The sequence below is a fragment of the Poecilia mexicana genome, unplaced genomic scaffold (assembly GCF_051168715.1).
Source record: "Poecilia mexicana isolate PSO_F unplaced genomic scaffold, ASM5116871v1 scaffold_14, whole genome shotgun sequence".
Lineage (NCBI taxonomy): Eukaryota > Metazoa > Chordata > Actinopteri > Cyprinodontiformes > Poeciliidae > Poecilia > Poecilia mexicana.
In genome coordinates this window covers 11,567,036-11,588,289 of record NW_028263383.1, presented here as the reverse complement: position 1 = coordinate 11,588,289, position 21,254 = coordinate 11,567,036, and the positions used below count along the sequence as shown (strand labels likewise).

General features: G+C 37.4%; 1 protein-coding gene across 3 annotated transcripts in view; it reads right to left on the bottom strand.

Annotated features, from left to right (window-relative positions):
* acsl6 (acyl-CoA synthetase long chain family member 6) overlaps positions 1-21,254 on the bottom strand; it is a 47,280-nt gene that overhangs the window by 5,522 nt on the left and 20,504 nt on the right. For all 3 annotated transcript variants that reach the window (XM_088012188.1, XM_014992334.2, XM_014992336.2), the window contains 12 exons: positions 18,114-18,334; positions 16,823-16,937; positions 15,615-15,679; positions 13,535-13,636; positions 13,345-13,444; positions 12,142-12,320; positions 9,999-10,031; positions 9,517-9,568; positions 6,801-6,874; positions 6,539-6,616; positions 1,704-1,838; positions 373-507 (listed from right to left, as the gene is read on the bottom strand). In XM_088012188.1, the coding sequence (XP_087868314.1) occupies positions 373-507; positions 1,704-1,838; positions 6,539-6,616; positions 6,801-6,874; positions 9,517-9,568; positions 9,999-10,031; positions 12,142-12,320; positions 13,345-13,444; positions 13,535-13,636; positions 15,615-15,679; positions 16,823-16,937; positions 18,114-18,334 (1,289 nt within the window). The remainder of the gene's footprint in view (positions 1-372; positions 508-1,703; positions 1,839-6,538; positions 6,617-6,800; positions 6,875-9,516; positions 9,569-9,998; positions 10,032-12,141; positions 12,321-13,344; positions 13,445-13,534; positions 13,637-15,614; positions 15,680-16,822; positions 16,938-18,113; positions 18,335-21,254) is intronic.

The following is a 21,254-nucleotide window of genomic DNA, read 5'->3' as shown; positions in this document are numbered from 1 at the left end:
CAATACAGGAGCTTTCAAAACTGTTCCATTTTGAAATTATGTTAATTGGATAAGAGATTAATTTATTTTTACAATTTCTGAAACCAACTGTCCCAGACAGTAAACATGGAGGGTACAGTTCAAACATGTTTCCTTTCTGGATGCCACTCTAAAACTGAAACAACTTCAGGGAACTGTTTCAGGGTACGGTTTGTGGGCTGCAGAGCCAGGAAGAATCTGCGTTTTGATGCTGGTTTCATTCTCACTCTCTGGACCACCCACATTTGGGACTGAGATGGAGCTTCTGCATTGTGTTTAGGAGAATCAAACCAAATTTGGGGTGAGAGTGACTGGGAATGTCTGAGTTCATCTCGTCCTAATAAGATTATTTACCTGAATCTTACTGAAGAAGATTTTGTCCCAGATGCTATCATTGCGAATGATGCCTCTGCTGACTTCAGCCCCTTTTCTCTTGGCAGCAAAGTTGAGCAGCCAGCGCTTCACCGGGGTGTTTGCCTGGCTAAAAATCTGAAAATAGAAGACATGTCTTCAGCTGGGCGTAGCCTGGCTGTTTTTCCACTGGTTCAAACAGCACTAACAGAGTTACTAAAGACAGACACTGCTATGGCCATCGATGATTTATTGATTCTAGTTTCATTATTATGCTGTGTTCCTTAATATCTTTCTTTGATTAGATCAGCCATATTTCTGTTCTACTTTAGTTCAGCCCTTTCTGTGATTCTAGTTTATTGTGTTTCTTTCTATTGTCTAGCTATTTAAAGTTCCTCTACTTTTACTATGTTCCTTATGTCTAGTCATTAGTTAGAGTTAGATTCATTTCCTAGCCCCATGTGCCACTTTCTCTCTCTCCCCTCATACCTGCAGTCAGGTATCCAATCAGCCCAGGTCCATTATTCCAGCATTCACTGTCCCAGTACTCCTCTTACTGGTTCCTCCTGTAACTTACTGTCATCTTCTCTTCTGGATTCCTGTTTTTTTGCTCTGCTCTGGTTCCCTGTGTTCCCCATAATTTTTGTTGTAAGATTTTTGCTCTTAATTTTTCCACCTGCTGCATTTGGATTTACTTTAAAACCACACATTATGACAGATACAAACTTTTAGGTGTTTTTTTCACCCCTCTAGGTATACGTTTAGGTTTTTAACCCTTCACAGTCCCTGGACTTTTTAACATGTCTGATTTGTGATGGCGTCGCAGCAAACAAATTGCCTTCATTTTCATGCTAAGAATTTTATAAAAATGTTTTCCTTGAAACATTTTTACATCAGTTTAAGAAATATGCACTGCAGTATACATTGTCATTCTAAATAACAAAAAACATGTTTGTGGGTTTCACAATGAAAAAAAAAAAAAAAATTTCCAACTCGGATTTTATGTTTTTATGTGACTCAAGGTCTAATATGCAATCACAGTATACCCAAAAGGAAAAAATAAGTGGCAATTCACAAAGTTCAGGTTGTGCAACAGAAACATTATACTACGTAAGACAATATTAATGGCTTCTACTGAGGAATATATAAAGATAAAATAAAAATTTGTCAAAAACGACCGTGGATCCCAGAGGATTAACTGCTTATATTTTTTCCAACTTACTGAACTTAATGGCGACAGAATTGGATAAAATATAACAGATAAAAAAAAAAAGATTTGCATAAAACTGTGTGAGCTTATTTGTTTGTTTGCTTTCCGTGTTTGTTCACCTCACCTTGTCGTACATGCGGTTGAGCAGCCGAGGCACCACGGGGAAAATGGTTGGCCGCAGGGCCTTCATGTCCTCGGGCAGAAGCCGGATGTCTCCCTGGTAGAAGCCGATCCGACCTCCGTGGCAGTAGACCACGTTCTGCACCGGTGGACAAGGCAAACACAGTTATCCTAAAGCTCAGGAGTCTGTTATTCAAATCCTGTAGTGCAAGGAGTGTAAAACAAATATAAGAGAAAAAGAAGATCTAATACATTTAGAGTATTCACACTTTTTACTGGTTCAGTTACTTCTGAAAAATCTTGGCTGCAATGAATTTCATTCAGAGGAACAGTACAATTTGCTTCTTTGTGTTTGTTATATCACATAAAATAAGACCAAATTACTTTAAAGCTTTTATTTTAGGTTTGGATTTTCATTTGTGCTGGATTTCATTTAGCAGTACAAACCATGTAAAACTACAAATTTAGTAAAACGTTTGGAAGGAAAAATACTTTTTTTTTTAAATTGAAAATAATTTGCTTCTTTGTGTTGATTCTATCACATAATATAACATTAAAAGCTTTTATTTTGTGTCTGTGATGTGAGAACTTTAAGAAAACCCAAAAGGACCTCTCTACTTCTGATAAACCTACTTGGACATTCACATGGGTACCAGTTTGTGCTAATGTCATCACAGTTGTAAATGTCATGGCTTTGATTACCACACTCACAAGTTTCATGGCATTTTGTCAAAAGAGGAAGCTAAACATGCTGTTTCAGTTGTGTTATCACTTCATGAGGTTAAGGACGCTGCTGTGTTAATGTAATTATTATTGTAAATCTAAGTCACAGGGAGGAACCTTTGGAATTTTTATGAGTATTCTTTACTGAAAACCAAGTGTCCTAGTTCTCAGAGCCCACTTTTTATTATGTAAAATAAATTTTTTTTTAGCTTCACATCATGTTGTTATGTTATTCCCTCCTCTAAACCAAACCCGAAGAGTCGCTGTGATTCCGTCAAGCATGTTTGAGGAATCACTGAATCTCTTGTTGCAACCACTTAGGGTTTTCTAAATGCTTGTTCCCAGCCTCACAGAGAACCCATCCACTGCACCTCGCCCCACTCAGCTCCTCAAGACTAGCGGCAGCAGCAATTAGCAAACACCAGGTGGTAGCGAGTCTCATCATAAGAACTACTTCTCAGTCCAATGTGGTTTAAACTGCTTAATGGACAAAAATGGTTGTGATGCTAAAGCTGCAGTATCTAACTTTTATAAAGAATAATGCTTTTTACATATTTGTTGAAACTGTTAGCATGTCGTGATAATCTGTGAAAAAATCAATTTAATCCACTTCCTCCCTGAGCTAGTGTTACCGTCTGAGGAAATGCACCAAAAACAACCAATGAAAGGCAGGAGGAGGGTCTTAGAGCTGTCAATCATTCTCATCTACTCACTGCTAAAAGCGCCGTTCATCCACCGACATCGGTTGCTAAGCTAACTAGCCTGAGCATCAGAACATTAGCTGCTACTGTGGGGGATGAGTAGTGCTACATGAGATTGTGACTAACAGTGCTAAGACCCGCCTCCTGGCTCTGATTGGTTGCTTCTAGTTAGCACTGGGAGCACTGGGAGAAGGCAGTGGAGATCTCTGTTTTCAGTTTATCTGTCTCATACCATTCTGTCACCACAGTGACCGTTTCAACAAATATGTAATTTTTTTTAATAAAAGTTACAAGTTACAACTTTAAGTTTACAGCACATTTCAGCAACAATGCGATTCAAAGTGCTTTACAATACAAAGACATTACACAGCCACTAATTATGAAAGAGTGTGAGGTTCTTAAAGAGACAGAGGCCTAATTTCAAGGTGTCAAATTATGATGTTGGATATCCATAGCATTTTTACCACAACTGAAAGCAACACAGTTATTTGCTTGTGCTATAAAATGGCACTATGCCCCGCCCCTTTAATTCAGGTGTGTTTGTCATTGTAACCTTTAAGAACCGTCAACCTGCCGTGGCAACCTGGCATCAGGCAACCAATCAAAGGGGACTCTCCCTTTGATTGGTTGGACATGAAATAAAACACTTTTCTTTGCAATAACTCAACAATACTGTTGTGTTGTATAACTTCTCAAGCCATTTTAAAATAGTATGGGAAACAAACCGACAGGCAACAACTCAAATCAGCAGCATAGGAAGTCAGTCAGTATCAGCTGAGGACATTTCCAGTTAATGCTTTTTATTTCCAACTTCATGCACACAAAGTTAACCCCTAACACACAGGAATATAGGTTTAATTTAAATACTTATTCTATTTATTAACAATTTAAAGTTTGGTTTCTGTCACATGATAATAATAAAAAGGGTTTCATCCAGTTTCTCAGGATGTCTGAGGGCATAGAACTGCGCAACGCTGCATGTTTGTGCGACATTGCTGAAGTTGCTTTATCGTGTGACCCGAAATACAGATCTCTGGGGAAGTTAGGTGGTTTCCTGTGTCTGGGTCTCACGCCTCTGACAACACTCCTGTGCAGCCTGCCTGCAAACTAACCTCAGCCACATGCAGCACAAATTGACATAATCATAAATAACACACACACACACACACACACACACACACACACACACACACACACACACACACACACACACACACACACACACACACACACACACACACGCGCACACACACACACACACACACACACACACACACTTTTATCTAACAAAAATGGCATCTAGGATTGACACAGGATAAAAACAAATTCCCTTAATCTCCAGACAAAATTAAAAATGGATAACAGGAAAGGTAATGCAATACAGATTTAAGCTGTGGATGTAAATGGTTCATGTCTGGGTGTGCAACCGGTTACTGAGATGTGATGCAACAAACACGGTCTATATGCAAATTCAGAAATGTGGACTGGCAAGCAGCCTCACGTGTCTCTTAAAGCCTTTGTTTGTTTTTGAGGTCTCTCTGTTTGCTGTCAGCAGACATGTCAACATCTCAGATAAAAACGTCAAAACTAAACAGCAATAAGTAGAAGACATTTTCTGTCTGGAACAGTTCGGCTTACTGTAATCAGCAGAGCTTTTCAAAACAACTCTGCTAAACCAGCTAGTTTTTTTTTCTAACAGCTAATAATGCATTAAATGAGATGCCAGCTGATCAAAGCAGCAACATGTGCTCTGTACAGGATGTGGGTCATTTGTTAAGGTCTTATTATAAGAGAGCAAAAGCTCAAACTGCATTCACGCCTCAGAAAATGCATGTCAGCCTTCTTTACCCAGCTAAAACCACTGCAATCCATGAACACAGTTCAGTGAAAACCTCAGAGGTTTCTTGGGAAACAATTTAAACAAATAACATAATGAAGGAACACAGCAGACTGGTGAGGAGTAAAGTTGTGGAGAAGGAGAGCTAGTTTACATAACAAGCTTGTTCAAGCTTTTGCTATCCCACAAAGATCCATTTAATTCACCAGCCAAAAATGTAAAGAGGAAGGTACAACTGCAAATTTACCAGGTCAAATAAACTCTGGAGAAGCAGCAGAAATCCACAGATCAGGTGGGAAAATCTGTAGAAAACTACTCCTAAGATCTTTCTTTCATTTAAAATTAGCAAGAACAAAACTATAAGAAGTCCCACACAGCATGTAGAGAAAACACCAAAGACATGGAACAAGATACTTTGACTCATATGTTCGTATCAAGTGAAAACAAAGTGGAACTTTTCATCAAACATGTAAAACCTGGTTATGTGTGGATAGAGATAAATGCAAAGAAATACAACAACAAAAACCTGTTAGGAAGCTGCAAAAAACTTAAGACTGGGATGGAAACATTGTGGTGCATTCATGGTCACGTTATTTACGGCAGGTGTAAGATTCTACACGTGTCAAAAACGCACCCGGCGCCTCAAGTTCGATGCGTGTGCACTTTGAATGCAGATGATGGTGCGTTCACGCCAAACGCATTTTGTGCATCTGGTTTATATTCAAAGTTGAGGGCAAGTCAAAATCGCTCTAGCCACTGTTTTCCGTTGCCGGCCTATTTGTCGGACGTGTTGGATGGGCCTGGTTGCCCAACAAAGCGCCCCCACATAGACGATGAAGGTGAACCAGACACGCCTGACGCGCAAAACGTGTTGGGGTGAACGCACCATAACTTGCGCAGCAGCAGTTTAATGTTTCTCATAACTGCTTAAAGTAGAGAAAAAATTAGACAAAAGCTTGAGAGGAAACTGGATAAAACAGGAAAGGTCACATCACCTGTAACAAATAACTAATATCAACTGACATGAAACGTGATATGACACGTTTCTCAGGCCTTTGAAGTGTACTAAAGAATAAAAGGCATCCACTGTTCACTTTTTGGATCCCACGAGTATGACAAATCTTCAAACAGTGAAAGCACTGGAAAATTTTCTCCTTTTTTCCAAGCCACAATAGTTCAGCAAAAACAGTGACTAAATCTGAAACTGAAAACTAACTGGCTCCTTCAGCCTCTCAGCATCAGGTTTTACCCACAGCTAAGGACTTCTTACAGAGCCAGTCATGTTTTTGGACTGGTGTGTGTGTATGCTCTTCTGCAGACATCAAAATAATGTAACCTGCCCTCCATAGGAGACAAACTACAGGAAAGGTCACTCCTGTGGCATTTACCTTGGAAGCTGGAAACCGAAACTTGGGTGGGAGGAGAGGAAAAGGGGGTGTAGCTTCTTAGTCCCACCCCGGCATGCAGTGACTGACACCCACCTTCCATAAAAACATTCTTCCTACGCCCACGCTAACATCCTGAAACTCCTACACACAGCCATTACATTCCTGCTCCCACAGACCTCGGCCCATTTACCTCAATTAGTCTCTCAAACATGTGAGCCAGCGGCAGGAAGGAGATGAGGCAATCGTCTTGGTTTGGAAAAATGACTGTCTGCAGGACACACAAGGAAGGAAGGAAGCGCTTAGATGATTTTCCTATGATACTCCCAAGAAATCTCAAGTGAAAAAAAAAAAAACTCTACGAAAAGAAAATGATTCACTTGTATTTAACAAACACATTTTGGACTCATTAAACTGGACTGACACCAAAGGAAAGAGCAAAGAGAATAACTCACATCTGTGACTTTAAGAAATCCTGCAAAATCTGCCACCACGTTTCCATGGGTGAGCATAACTCCCTTGGGGTTTCCTGAGCAAGAAAGCACATGGTGCATAAGAGAACAAGAAGCTATTCAAAGAAATTCACTGGAGCTTTATCCATATTTCATGTCAGAAAGCATTTTACAGTAATCTGAACTTATAATATTTCACTAGCAGCACAATGTGTAGTGGCCACCAGGCAAAAGTGATACGAGGTAAAACGTTTCTGAGCCATTCAGGTGGATGACAGTCATTCCAAAGATGTGGAAACTAAACACTGACCTTGTTTTTCTGGGACTTTCTGGGCCCAGTTTCAGGTGTTGAATTTTTATGATATCATACTCTGGAGTGTAATAAAACTGAATAAATGTGACATTTTATCTATGTTGAGAAGCATGGATTACTGCAGCAGGAGAAAGCATTGGTGAGATTAATACTGTGCAAATTATTGAAAAATTTTATCCACAATACATAACATATAAAAGCGACTAGCCAAATTTTCATATATCAATGTAGCTTCTTATGGATAGAGATGATCATTGATGGGAATTCAACCAGCAGCCCAGAAACAACCTGAAGACATGCTACAGTGCAACCATGTTTCCACTGATATCACCTGAAGGTCAGAGCAGCTGATCAGCGCTCACTTGATTACATTCATTTAATCGTTTCCTCTTCATTTTAAGTTTCTGGGGGAATTTATTTCAGGAGATTGAAAATAAATGCATGCCACACTTTTAAGATTTTATACAGAAATGCAACCAACATGTATTATCTTCTTTTCACTTCACAGTTAAGTGACACATTAAAATTTGTTTTAGCAGGGAAATAGTCGAAAAATGCCACAAACTTTCTTCCTGAAATTTTTACTGCCTCTTAAAGAAAACTTTGCTCCTAATTCTGTAATCCCACAGTTCATCCCCTGACTCACGTTCGAGAAAGCATAGAGTTTTAAATAAAAGGTTCCCCTTTCCTAAAGCTGTGCCCTGCAGCTGTAACCACTTGCAAAATCCTGCAAAGAAAAGAGTCGATGTCGCAACACAGCTGGATAGAATTCGTGAGAAACGCTGGATGATGTCTGGAAAACAAAACTTAAGGCTGAGACAGATGCAGCTTTATGCCAGTAGATGGCGACGTTTACAACAGAGGAGGCTTGCGTGGTCAAAGTCTGTTGTAAACCGATACCACTGGGTCCTCAAATGACCTCTTTGTTGGTTTGAGCGGGAGGAGCTGCTGCGGGCCAAGACCTCCCTAAAAAGCAACAGCGCTTTTTTTTCTCACATGATTTTCCCGCCGTCTGACATGATGAAACATGTAGGCGGTTGATCCAGAGTCCACGTTTTATCTAAAAAGGGAGGGCAAATCGTGCTGTCATTACCATCTCATTCTGCTGCTGTGAACAAGCTGGATTTACAGTAAATGCCAGTGTTACAGTTACCATGTGAAGTAGGGGATTCTCTTCTCTTTAAATCTTATTATTTTGTCATTATTTCAGAGTTCTGTTGCTGGGACTGCCGTCAAGTAAATGCACAAAAATGGCAATATTTGAGTCAGTGTTCCGGTTTCTCAAACCTCCTGAGGGCACAGGAAACCCCCACCTAAGATACCGACAATGAAAACTTAATTTAACAGACGCCATATAAATGTTTCATAAACTGCATGTGATCATGCAAATATGCGCTTTTGTCTTCTGTCATTTATTTATGCACACAGCCTGCTGTTCAGCAGGGTTGGTGACATGAACTTTTCAGTAAGTGGCAAAGTGTCAACAAGTAGAAAACAAAGGGCAGCTGGCGTCTCAGGCAGCTTCCTCCTCTCTGTCCCATGCCACACCAGTCATAAGCGCCCCAGGTTACTAACATATTACCGTGTTTTTAAAATAGAAACATTAATATTTCTGTTCTGACTCAAGAAAATACAATGTTTTTATGTATTTTATTTGGATTTTAGATGATACACACACAGTATGTCAAATTGTGAAGCAGAAGGTAAATGCTTACATAAAAATATATTGTTCAAATTCAATTCAAAATTTTAAATACTTTATTGATCCCCAAGGAAAATTAAGTCTTAACTCATTAGTTCTAATTCTAGAATGGCCCAGTCAAAGTCCTGATCTAAATCCAACTAATTCAATTTCACAGACATTTCCTATCCTATCTGACTGAGCTTTAGCTATTTTGTGAAAAGAAAAACAAAATAGTTTACTTGGCTAAACTTTTAAAAAATTGGATATAAACACAAAAGCACCCAGAAGAAAGCAACGTAAGTGATCAGGAATCGACTGGAGCCAATAAGCCAATCTAATTATTTAAGGACAAAAATTTGCAGACACTTTTTGGACACTTTCATGTTTCTGTTTTATCTTCCAGCTTGTTGGTTTGCCAAGACAAGTTCAGGGGCAGAACACTTTACGGCATAAAAAGGATATTCTATCCTTTTTAGAGGATAGAATATCCTTTTTTTCATTTCATTCATAACTAAATGAAATGAAATATGACTTTTCTGTCTCTGGTACTGAAGAGATAAACTTGACTAAAAGTTGGATTTTACACAAATTTTTATATGTAATCAGTAGTGGTGGCGCTGTACATACATACTTATTTTGCTAAAATAGCAACAGTTGTATACAGAAAATCCTCCTAGGATAGCAAAGAAAAGGCATACAACATATGCTGCACCACATATTACCTGTTGTTCCACTGGTGAAACACACAATAGACAGATCATCAGGGGCCGGCGGCTGTTGAGATAAAAAAAAAAGTAAAACATTGTCCAGTTTCCATTTTTGCAAACTATACTGTTTACATTCAGTCTGCATGTTCAAGATTGATAAAAATTTATGAGAGAATACACAGGATGTATTGCTTTTCCTTTTGTCTCATTTTAAAACAGCAGCAAAAACTGTAGAGGCCGGTTAACCCTCGGTGTTAACCGCTCATTGTTCGCTTGTCAACACAGCCTGCCTGTGCAGGTGTAACAGCTGTCAAAACACTTTACAGACTTTCTATCAGTATTATCTAAAGGAGATCATACAGGACAATGTAAAATAAAACATTATACAAGTCGCTCAAAGTTACATTTTCCTTTTTTCTTCACCTCCAAGAAAACCAACATGCATACAAACCCTGATAACATGGTTAGGTTTAGCAGCTCCTTCAATTTGTACTTACTATAGGTGTTCTGTAGTGCTCCCTGCCCAGAGCCTGTCGGAAAGAATAAATAAATAAAAACGGTTACACAAAACAAAAATATGCCAAAAGTAACATAAATTTATGCAATACAACAGAAACCCACTGCTTTGGAGTCGTTTCCTCTGATGGCTTCACGTCAGGTTTATAAGTGAGAGAAAATATTCTATAACTCTGATAGTAACTTTATTATCTTCTGTTAGTAACTTTATTATCTTCTGTTAGTAACTTTATTATCTTCTGTTAGTAACTTTATTATCTTCTGTTAGTAACTTTATTATCTTCTGTTAGTAACTTTATTATCTTCTGTTAGTAGCTATGAGCCGAACATTTGTGGGTAAATTGTCAGCAAACATGCAAGCCTCCTTTGTCTAAGCATTTTTTAAGAAGTTGGAGGTTCATTGTCACCTGAACATATGGTTTTCTTACGAAAACATGAAAATGCAATTTGAGTCAAACGTTATGTAAATGTTCTGACTCCATCCAGTTCGACCTGTCTGCTATATCTGAACCAGTGGATTGTTTTAGCTCTTAGGAATGAACAGAGCTGACAAATTCCCATAAACACACAACCATGGCAACGCGTCTGTTGACTCGGTCGGTTCTGGAAACGTAAGAGAACTGCATTCATCAGATTCTGTAGCACAAGGAATGGTGCTGATAAACCCCTCAAAGCAGAAGCTTATCCTGTTTATTCATGTCCAGCAGCAGGAAATCGTAACATCTGATTGTTTTGTCTGCCTCTCTTGGCATGTATCTTTGTCTCTGTGTTTTCTAAAGACTTTTGACTGTAACTCGACTATAAAAGGTATGATCTCGCTGCAGGCATTATTGTGGGAAGGCATCCAAATGTTTACTCAGCCCACGATGTTACATGACAGACTGAAAACATCAGGGCTTCTTAAAACTACATATGCTCAGATGCTTTGCTGTTAATTTAACTGATTACAAACATTATCCCTTTTCAAATTAGCAGTTTGTTAAGTTTTTTCGTGACCTTAAAAAGCTGCAACAACTTATTATTTCACCAGCATATCACATCTACATTAGACCAGCCTCAGTGATCTGAAACAACTCAATATAAATAAACCGACTTGGATTTAAGCTGAATTAAATGAGACGTTTCAATTCAGAACATAAACAAGAGAATATTCTGATATTCTCTGAAACGAGTGATTAAAAACTTAAGACAATCAGCTATTTCTGCCAAGCTGAAATGCGTAAAAAGTAAATAAGGTTAAGGCGCCTGGCCACAAAAATCTTGCACATTTTGAAGTTTATTTTTTGTTTTGTTTTGTGGGACAGCTTTTGAGTTTTGATCTTTGTCAAAAAAACAAACAAAAACATTTTGACCTTTGTACTGAGACATTATGAAGAGTTAATATATTACCTGTAGTACAGTAAAGCAAGGCACATTTCAGTAACAGAGAATTCAAAGTGCTTTACATGAAAATATAAACCAGCAAACAAGAAACAAACATTACATTTTCTCAAATGTCACCATCAACATTTATCACCATAATTGAATCTATGTTCCAGTTATTAATCAAAGGCAACTTTAAGGAAATGGTTTTTAGCCTCAAGTTGACGTAATTCAGGATTTCAGCATTTTCGCAGTTTTCTGGAAGTTTGTTCCAGATTAGTGGAGCATAAAGCCTGAATCCTCCCAATGTGTTTGATTCTGACTGGGGATGCAAAGTAGACTTAAAGCACGAGACCTGGGATGTCTGGAAGGTTGACACAGCTGAGTCTTTCATTCAGTGATTTATAAACTACCAGCAGTAGTTTAAAGTCCGTTCTCTCAGTGGAAGAACTGTAGAACTGGGTGATGTTCTCCATCTTCCTGGGTTTAGTGAGAACGCCAGCAGCAGCATTCTGGATCAGCTGCAGCTGGAGGATTGATTTTGTTTTTTGGCAAACCTGTGAAGTATTCACTAAAATTGATAAATAGATAAATATCAAGTATCACTAAACCACCAGAGGATTTCTGTTTTTAGAACAGGGGTAAATCAAACACTGATAATTTTCTATCTTGGTTGAATCTCCCTGTAAGAACCAAAAATGTTCTAGGCCTCTAATTTTCATAGCAGAGCCTCAGTTTAAAGCTACTTCCTGTTTGCCATACCTCGACTTCCTGCAGGGCCTGAACATGGACACCACAGGCTTTGCCACGCGTCTCGAGCTCAGAGTCGAAGGCGTCCATAAGAATGATTCTTCGCAGCTTTGGTGTTTTCTTTTGCTCCACGTTGACCAACAGAACCTGAGCTTTTTCGACTTTGTCACAGATTACCGTGGAGATGTCAGCTACAACGAAACAAGCACACAAGTGCAAACAAAGCCTTGTGTGAATTTAACCAAATGAGAAACAGAAAAGGACAAGAAATACATGCAGAATTGATTGGTAATTGATCAGAAGCGTGATGCTACAAAGATTTAGCACAGAAGCTCAATGCTTATGTTTTTAAATTTGAGCAACACTAAAAAAGTCTTTCTTAAAAGTCTGAATAATCAATCTCACTGCTTCCGTCTTTGTTTACAGTTTATGATAATCTTTTAAGTTGTGGCATCCAGTCAAGACAACAGTGAACTTAAATGGACATAAACTTGGAAACTACTAGTAAATTGAGAGTTTCTATAGGTGTATATCTATAGCAACGTAGAGGTAAAATCTCTGGGTTGTGAGGATACTGTTGAATAGAAAAAATGACAGGAATGTGGTGGTAACTGTGTTCATGTTGTGTTTTCATTGAGCATATGAGCATTGAGTGTAAAGTTAAATCAGCTGATTTAAGTTGTATGACTTTAACAGTAAAAATCTTTATCAGCTTCTAAACTGATTTAAATCTGACTTTTAGATTTCAAAAGCAAACCTAATGCATCACAACATACTATATATGAAATCAAACTGGAAGGCTGTGAATAACAAATATGAACAAAATACAGAGTCAAGAGGGTACACCTCCTTTTTACTTATAAATATTACAAGAGTCAAAACTTAATTCTGTGTTGGAAAAATATTTAACTTTTGCTACATGCTTTGATCATATCGGATTTTATCTTATCAAATGAACAGGTTATTCAGTCCTTTGTGATTTAAAGGTTATCACCTGGTAGGTTTTATGTGTAATGGCTGCCATGGCGTGTAAATGTCTCAGTCTAAATCCTGCTTTGGTTTCAGTTGGTGTCTCAATATCTGAACCTATATTGTATCTGTGAGATTCCCATTAAGTTATTTCATTCACCGTCTGATGGAAAAATAGCAGAATTTGATAACTAAACACTCAGCAGGTTTAGCACCTTCACCGGTGTGAAGGGTGTGTGTTGTTACCAGTGTTAATGATGAACCGTATAGCGTCTGCACCAAGCGTGTCGTAGAGGGGAACCACCACCATGGAGTAGGTGTAACAAGCCAGCTCTGAGATGATCCACTGAAAGAAAACATTTAGAGTTAAACCCAACAAACCAAAGGAGATTCTTCGCAAAAGATATAAAAAATAAAAGTATAGAGGAGAATTCACCTCGGGTCTGTTCTGTGCAAACACCCCAATGAACTGGTCGGGGTTGGGTTGGCAGCCCTGGTGCAGAAGGCCTGAGCCCAGATGCTCGGCCCGGGCAGAAACCTGAAAAGTGACGGATTATATCGTCTTTATTAACCGCTATTTAATATGGTGGTACTCAGCAAGGTTTATTCTGTTATGTAAAAAAATAGACTGTCCTAAAGTAACCATGACTTTGAAAAAAAGGCTTGTGTTACGGTAAAAGCAAAATTAGATCAGACATGTCACTGACAAAACCCCACCAGCTATTTTCCATCTTGAATTAATTACTTATTGATTCCAGACCGGCTTCTTCCAAAACGTGAGCACAGGCAAGTCTGGATTTGTTTTGCTGCTCTGGGAATTTCTGGGAAAGAAAATATATTTCCACCCACCATGCTCCTGTGAAACATGATGTCACAGATGAATGCTGGAGGTGGCGTAATTCTTATGTTCACTCTAGATTTCTACTTTCTTTCTCTAAATCAAACTTCCCTCAAGTCATCATCATGTCCACTTTGCTGACTTCATAAAACATGAGATAATCTCCTGAGGGTATTTAACAAGATGCTGAAAGTTTTCAGCTGTGCTTTGACTTAAACAACAATTCATGTGGGATACTTACAGCAGTCATAGAAAAATGTGAAACCAGACTAATTTTTAACTTCTGAAATTGAGGAAACTTTAGTGATCACATGTGAAATTCCCTTTAATATATGTCCCTTACTTCACAAAGGCAAAACAGGAAAAATCAACTGCTGGTAAAAAAGAAAAAGGATCTACAGACTATTTAAATATTTCAAATAAATTGGGAATCAAATAAAACATATTTCTTTTCCATTTTTCCAGCTGCACTGATTGACTCAATAAAACTGGTTAAAAAAGACAAAACGTATTTCTTTAAAACAGACAAATATCCAGTTTAATAATAGCTGTAAGCTGGTACAAACAAACTGGATATTAGATTTTCTTTATTCAGTGTTATTCAAAAGAAATCTTCATTTTCTTTTATGCAATTAGATTTGATTTTTAGTCTCAAAAAATCTGTATAAAATGAGAAATAGCACCTCAATATCTGTGCAGAAACTGATTTTTAAATAAATTAGTTTTGTTACAGTAAAATAGTTTCATATATATATATATATATATATATATATATATATATATATATATATATATATATATATATATATATATATATATATATATCCTTTATTTGAGAAAATGTCTTCAGTGAGAAAATGTCCCGTCCCAAGAAGAACAAATTTCAGTATTTGAAGCACGTTTAACAATTTCTATAAAATTTGCTTTACTCTGAAGTAAAAATAAAAATATGATACACATTGAGACCCATTTTTCTCCACAAATCTTCAAAATCAGGAAGACTGAACAACATCCCAGTCAGGTCAGCTAGATGTGTGTTAATCTGGTCATAAAACGGCAACAAGAAAACTCAGTGGAGCAAAGTGAAAAAGTTTCTGCTACTACAATAAATGCAGAGAGTATTTTAAGGCTTTTAAAAGTCTAATTATTGGGTTGTCAATAAATGTGGAGGAAACTTCATGGCACCTTTTCAAACCTTTTGTTTTGCATTATTTCAGCACAAAAATTGAAGGAAGAATGTGTGTAGGCAGGTTCTGCTTCCTCCGACTGGAGCCAGGCGGCTGCAGACGTAATATATGTTTTTAACAAAACTAAAATATTTTATGGAGGTGAAGTCTGCAGCAGCTTGAAGCCAAGCCAAGAACTGAACTCTCCTTTCACCACTAGCATCACTGAGGCTTTACAGCAACATTCAGGGAGTGAAAGCAGTAAAACCAGGTACTAATCTGGTTACTAAGTCATTAGTAACTGACTCGGCTTAGTCACACCTAAAATATGTTTGGCCTCAATTTAAGAATCCTGAAAGACACACCAGGTAATTCCCCCTCTTTAAGCTACAAATGACTGTCACAACTACTTGATAGCCCATTTTATAGCCCATCAGACAGTCTGAACATATTTTAAATCATTTAATACCATCAAAAAAATGTTATAGCCCATCAGCTGCAGAAGTGTTCACCTCTTTGTAGGACATCCATTTGTAGGGCTGGTTTGGGAGTCGAGAGCCCAGGCAGGGTCCATCGCCTGAGGAATAAACACAAATTAAATTAAATATTTTTATTCCACTGTAACAGCAGCCAAGTGGCCAAACAGTAATTATTATTTTTTATTTACTGATTATTTTTAATTCCTAAACAGATAGTTGATCACGAGAAACTTTAGTTTGCATTTTCACCCTAACCTTTGTCATTGTTTATTAGCCTGACTCTTTAGCTGCCTCTTTGGAGTGCACATATTTAGCTAACTTTATTTTTCAACCTGCTATACTTTGAAATTTGATAACAATCTATAGATTGTGCCTCAGCTGCAGCAGTTCTCTTTAAACCCCCAGCTGGCTCATACCGCTCTGATTGGGAATTTGCCTTTTATTATTGTTTAGTTTTATTTCTACTTTAGACAGATGGCTCTGACCCGTGTTTATAAGTTTCTTATTACCACCATTCTGACCCGTATTTATCAGTTAAGTCTTTGTTAGTTGGTATTAATCCTTCTGTATCAACCTGATCAGGGCATAAATTTTCCTCATGCCAGGCCAGCTTGTGTTCGAGTTTTTTGTGTTATAACATGAGTTAAAGTTTGTTGTGTTGACTTCTGTTTTGGGACCAACTTATTATTTAAACCTTTTTGTAAATGACTTTAAAATGTTTTTTAAACTTGTATGTGCAGTCCCTGACATCCACCTTTAGATGTTCAAGCTGCACGTTTCCAGGTGCTGGAATTGCTGAGCTATATAAAAATAATGTGAATAAATAAAATGTAGCAAACTAATATTTTGCTTTTCTCTGCATCGCCTGTTTTTGTTATTTTTATTTAGACCAGAAAGAAAACATTTCCAGCAAATCTCAGCATCTGTTTCAGAAGATAAAACATTATTTTTGGTGAGTCAGTGTTTTCTTTTTGGGCCTGCAGAGACGTAACGTTGATTTTCACTATTAAAATTTCTGACTCACACTGATAAAGATCTGGTGACGTTGGAAATTAATGATAAAAATCACTTGTTTAATGGCTAATCTGTTGACGTCAGCTTAATTCGCTTTAAGGCATTAAAAAAGACAGAAACATAAATGCTCTGCTGTTTACATCATTGAATAAGATGAAGGGTTTCCATGTGGATAACGAGAGTACCCAGAATTCATTTCTGTACCCTTTGAGTTGCATAACACCCACCAGATATATGCAGGCCTCTCTGAAAGACCTCATACATGGTCCTGGCGTCGTCATGGTAATGAGTGAGCAACCTGGTCGGGTCGCCCATCATGGATCTTCGACCTCCATCTTCATGCTGACAGAAAGAGGAGAAGCAGAAAAACACATAAAACTAAACTTAGATCCTCTTTAAGTTTATTGATGTCTTCGTCTTTAAAAAGCCCCTGATATTATCAGAGATGTGTGTGACACCCAGAGTCATACTGCTGACACATCTTTATTCGTTTTGAGACATCATTCTCATGAGGAACAAATAGAGAAAAAAATCTTATGCTTAAATGACTCATTCAGATTGATAAGACTGCAGAGGATGGGAGGTTATGAAACTTCCAACCGTCCTTAAACTCAACATCTGAAACGTAGAATTGCCCTGCCCTGTCGGCCTGTTACTCTGTGGCTTGTTGCTGCTTCAAACACCTTAACAAAAGGAACAAGAAAAACACTTTGAAGCCACAGGTGAGGTTGACAGTTTTTGCCATCAGGATGAAATTCTGTCAGTAAGAGGTCTGTGGTGTGTCGGTGTAAGAACAGATGTTGGTTTTGGTGAACCAAGAGTGGGTGGAATTATTTCAACCGGAGTTCTTGACATAAAACAAGACAGCCCAGGTATGTGGGTTTACAGAGAAAGGTAATGAATGACACTACTAGTTTGCAGCATGATAACAGTGAAACATTTTTGTAATAAAAGGCAGAAGTAGAAAAACTAGGAAATGTTAACCAATTAAACAAATGAATCATATTAAACGCACTCTGGCGCTGAGGTTAATCACTAAGCCTAACTTTGTAAGCTTGAAATATAAATGTGCACACAGTTCTGATTCTTGGAAGAATGGTTCTCTATGCTGGCCTTCTGTCGCACTTCAAACAATTAAAATACCAGAAATTATGGGGTTTTATATCCAGGAAGTTTTAATGGAAGTCATTTTGTTTTAAACCTTAATTTAGGAATGTTTCTCTCCATTCATTTCTTAGGGAATTTGTGTGATGAGACGACAGTCGCTTGTCCTTATCCAGACAAGCAACTGACATAAAACGTTCCGTAGCGAGCTGCTGTGAACTAGCTAACCCTCTGTGTTAATATGTAATATTAATCCCCTCAAATTTCTGATTAATCACATTCATTAACGAGTTAACATCGACACCTCTAGTTTAAAAATTACTTGTATGTTTCATTCCAAGCCCATTTCCTTAAGAATGTTCTGGATCTTTTCTATCTGTTTAATTTATATTCCACATTTGTGGGATCTCTCACCGGCACTTCCTCGGACTGGTGATGGAGACTACAGGGAGGTTTGATGGGTCGAGGCCTGGTGGCAAACCAGTACGCCAACACAGCTGTCAGGGCGCCAATGCCCACCAAGGTGGAGGTCGGCAGGGAGTGAAAGAACTGGCCCAGCTCGTCCATCTCTGGTATCCTCAGGCCACTCATCATTTCCTGGACCTGCATCTTCTCCATTAGGGTGGAACTCAATTCTGCAAAGGAATCAGAGATTTTAAACATTGTTTGTAATACAAACTGAACTGCTTTTGGAGCTTAGATTGCATCATTTTGATCATTTTTTGCATGTGCAGCAGGAAAACCAAACATGAGGCTTCTACACATGAATGTATATTTCTTTGGAGCCATGAAAAAAGAAGAAGTAGAACTAGACAAGGGATTAAAACACAAAACCACTGACACCTGACAGTGGACTGCTGGCATAAGCACAAAATAAATCATGTGAAAAAAGTGGCAAATTGTTCTTACTCCTGAATGCCAAATATATGTTTCTTTGAATGTTCGTCTCGACATAAAGATTACAAAAAAATGCATAAGTTTATTCTTTTGAACCATCTGTAGAATAAAAAAATATTTAATGTGTTTTTTTGTTAGGTTCAAATCTAAAAGTTTAAAAATAATTTTCTAATTAATACAGTTTATTATGTTGCATAAATTGACAGTAAATGTCATCTTAAGGCACTTTACATCTAATTTATATACACACATGTGGCAACAGTAGAAAAAGTAAAGTGTTCAATAAATTTTGACAGCCTGATGCTTGGGGGCTGTCAGTACTAATCAAAATAAGAATTTGTTATTCTCATAGCTTTAAGAAATTCCTTCGTAACCAATATTTTACTTCAGAACTTATAAATATGTTAAATTACAAGTTATTTATAAGTTATAACTAAGTTAAGTAAAAGTCAAAGTTTATTTGTAGCGCATGTTTACAACAACCAAAACATCATGGGTAGATGATCAAACAGAAACAAATTAATTAATTTCATAAATAATAATAAAATTAATTATAAAATTAGTAGAAAATACAAAACCTAGACATAATTTCAGCTGCAGCAATTTTCCAAAAAACTCAAATCAATTAAGTACTATTTTCCCCCCAGTGCCCCTTTCTTGTTATCTGTAAAAATTTAGAAGCACACACAAAAAAATCAATTTCAAAGCACTGAAACTTAATGTTGACCAGGAAGTGGTAGTTCCTTACTATGTTTGGGCGATATTTAACATTCTCCCAACCGATTTTCAGCAAACGACAATCATGACAAACTTAAATGTTCACCTTCTGGTTGATTACGCCCCGCAATCACCAGACGTAACTCCATCAAGCTCCGACAAAAAAGCTTGAGAAAAAAGCTTTTCACCAGCAGGAATACGGTAACGAAAAGGACAGCCTCAGATGGCGACAGCGCACCTTGGTTGTAAATATCTCTCAAAGAGAAATACAGGAAAAACGTTTCCCAATGGCGTCACAAATGGCAGGAAAATATACCTACCGGCCATAAGCACACCTTCGGAGCTCATTTTCGGAACCACCTGGTAAAATTATTGACCCAAGTCCAGAAAACGGAATTAAGACTGGATTTTTCAGATATTCGGGATGAATTAAGTCTCGACTAGATTTCACAAAAGCAGTTGCCATGACGATTTATTCTGTACAGCTAGCCTGTTCCAGCCAGGCTAAGCTAGTCCTGGAGCCAATGTATTTATCAATGATTCCGTTTTCTTAACTCTCTTTTGGTCTTTTTTAACCGCCGATTATTTTGGCATTTAAATTTTATTATTATTTTAACATTACGATGGTAGCCTATTATCAATTTCGTAATCATCTATGAAGGCGCTACTTAACTGTGTTTCTGAGTACTACTGTTGTTTTAAGTTTTATTGTTTTGAGGGGATTCAATGAAGGATGGTAATTTACTGATGAATTTTTAGGTAATAAATCCTCAACTTAAAGTAATCTTAAAAGTTTGTTTGCAACTTAAAATAACTAATAATAAAAAGCACAGTTTAAGTCGCACAATGTTAAAAACGTGTGCTTATTACATCAGAAACATAACTTGTGCCTCTATTAAGGCGGCTAATAAAATACATTTTATAAGCTCCGTTACATCTTTTTGCGAAGTTGCTTTCGCTCTAACAGTTAAACAGGAAATTGTCCCTTCAAAATAAAAGCGTCACGACTCAGACAGGAAGTACGATAAGTGGGGACCTTCTAAAAGTAATTTGTGTAAGATTTGTATTTTTTTTTTTTTAAATAAAGAAAATGTTCTTAAAAAACAATTGGTGAAGGGCTCAGCCTATTGATTAATGGTCAATAAATTCGTCCAATCACCCAACCTTATTCCGTACCAGTTTGAGTTAAACCCACACACGGTTTCAAACACATTTTCAGACATTGTCTTAAATTAATTCACTAAAATCAGACTTTTGTGCCAACAGATCATAGTTGCAAATGCTTAAATAAGGGGTCTTCCCACAGATTTCTAATTTGACTGCATAAAACAACTCATGAATACTACAGTAATATCTACACCTACCATTCTTATTGTTCAGTTTCTGCCACATACACGTGTACAGAGAAACACACACAGATTGCAAAATGAATAATTTAGCCAAGGGGGAGTCAGTTTCCAACAATGACTAAACAGTTTCCTTCCATCCCCTTGAAATGAGTCAGAGATAATATCACCTGATCACACATGCATTGCTGAGAAAATAGTACAGCCAATCAGTGTCACTTCCTATTTCATTCCAACATACAGAAAGCCACACCGTATCACTTATCTTCAAACTTTACAGATAAATAACAAAAATATCCAAAGCTACGCAAGCGCTGGCTGGCTTCCTCTTTCACATATTTGGCAAAAGGCTACTTTTATTTTTTACAACTACTACATATAAGGGAAGCTGAATCATAACAACACATTTTGCAGGACAATAAATAGTCCAAAAAGTTATTGTGATAAACGATAATATTGTTGTTTGAGACCATTTTCAAGTAATACAATGATAATGTGATTATTATCAAATATCAATAGACTTTAAATTCTAATGAACATTTAACACTGGAACTGGAAGACATTTTAAATATCCAAATAAACAGACAAAACAGAA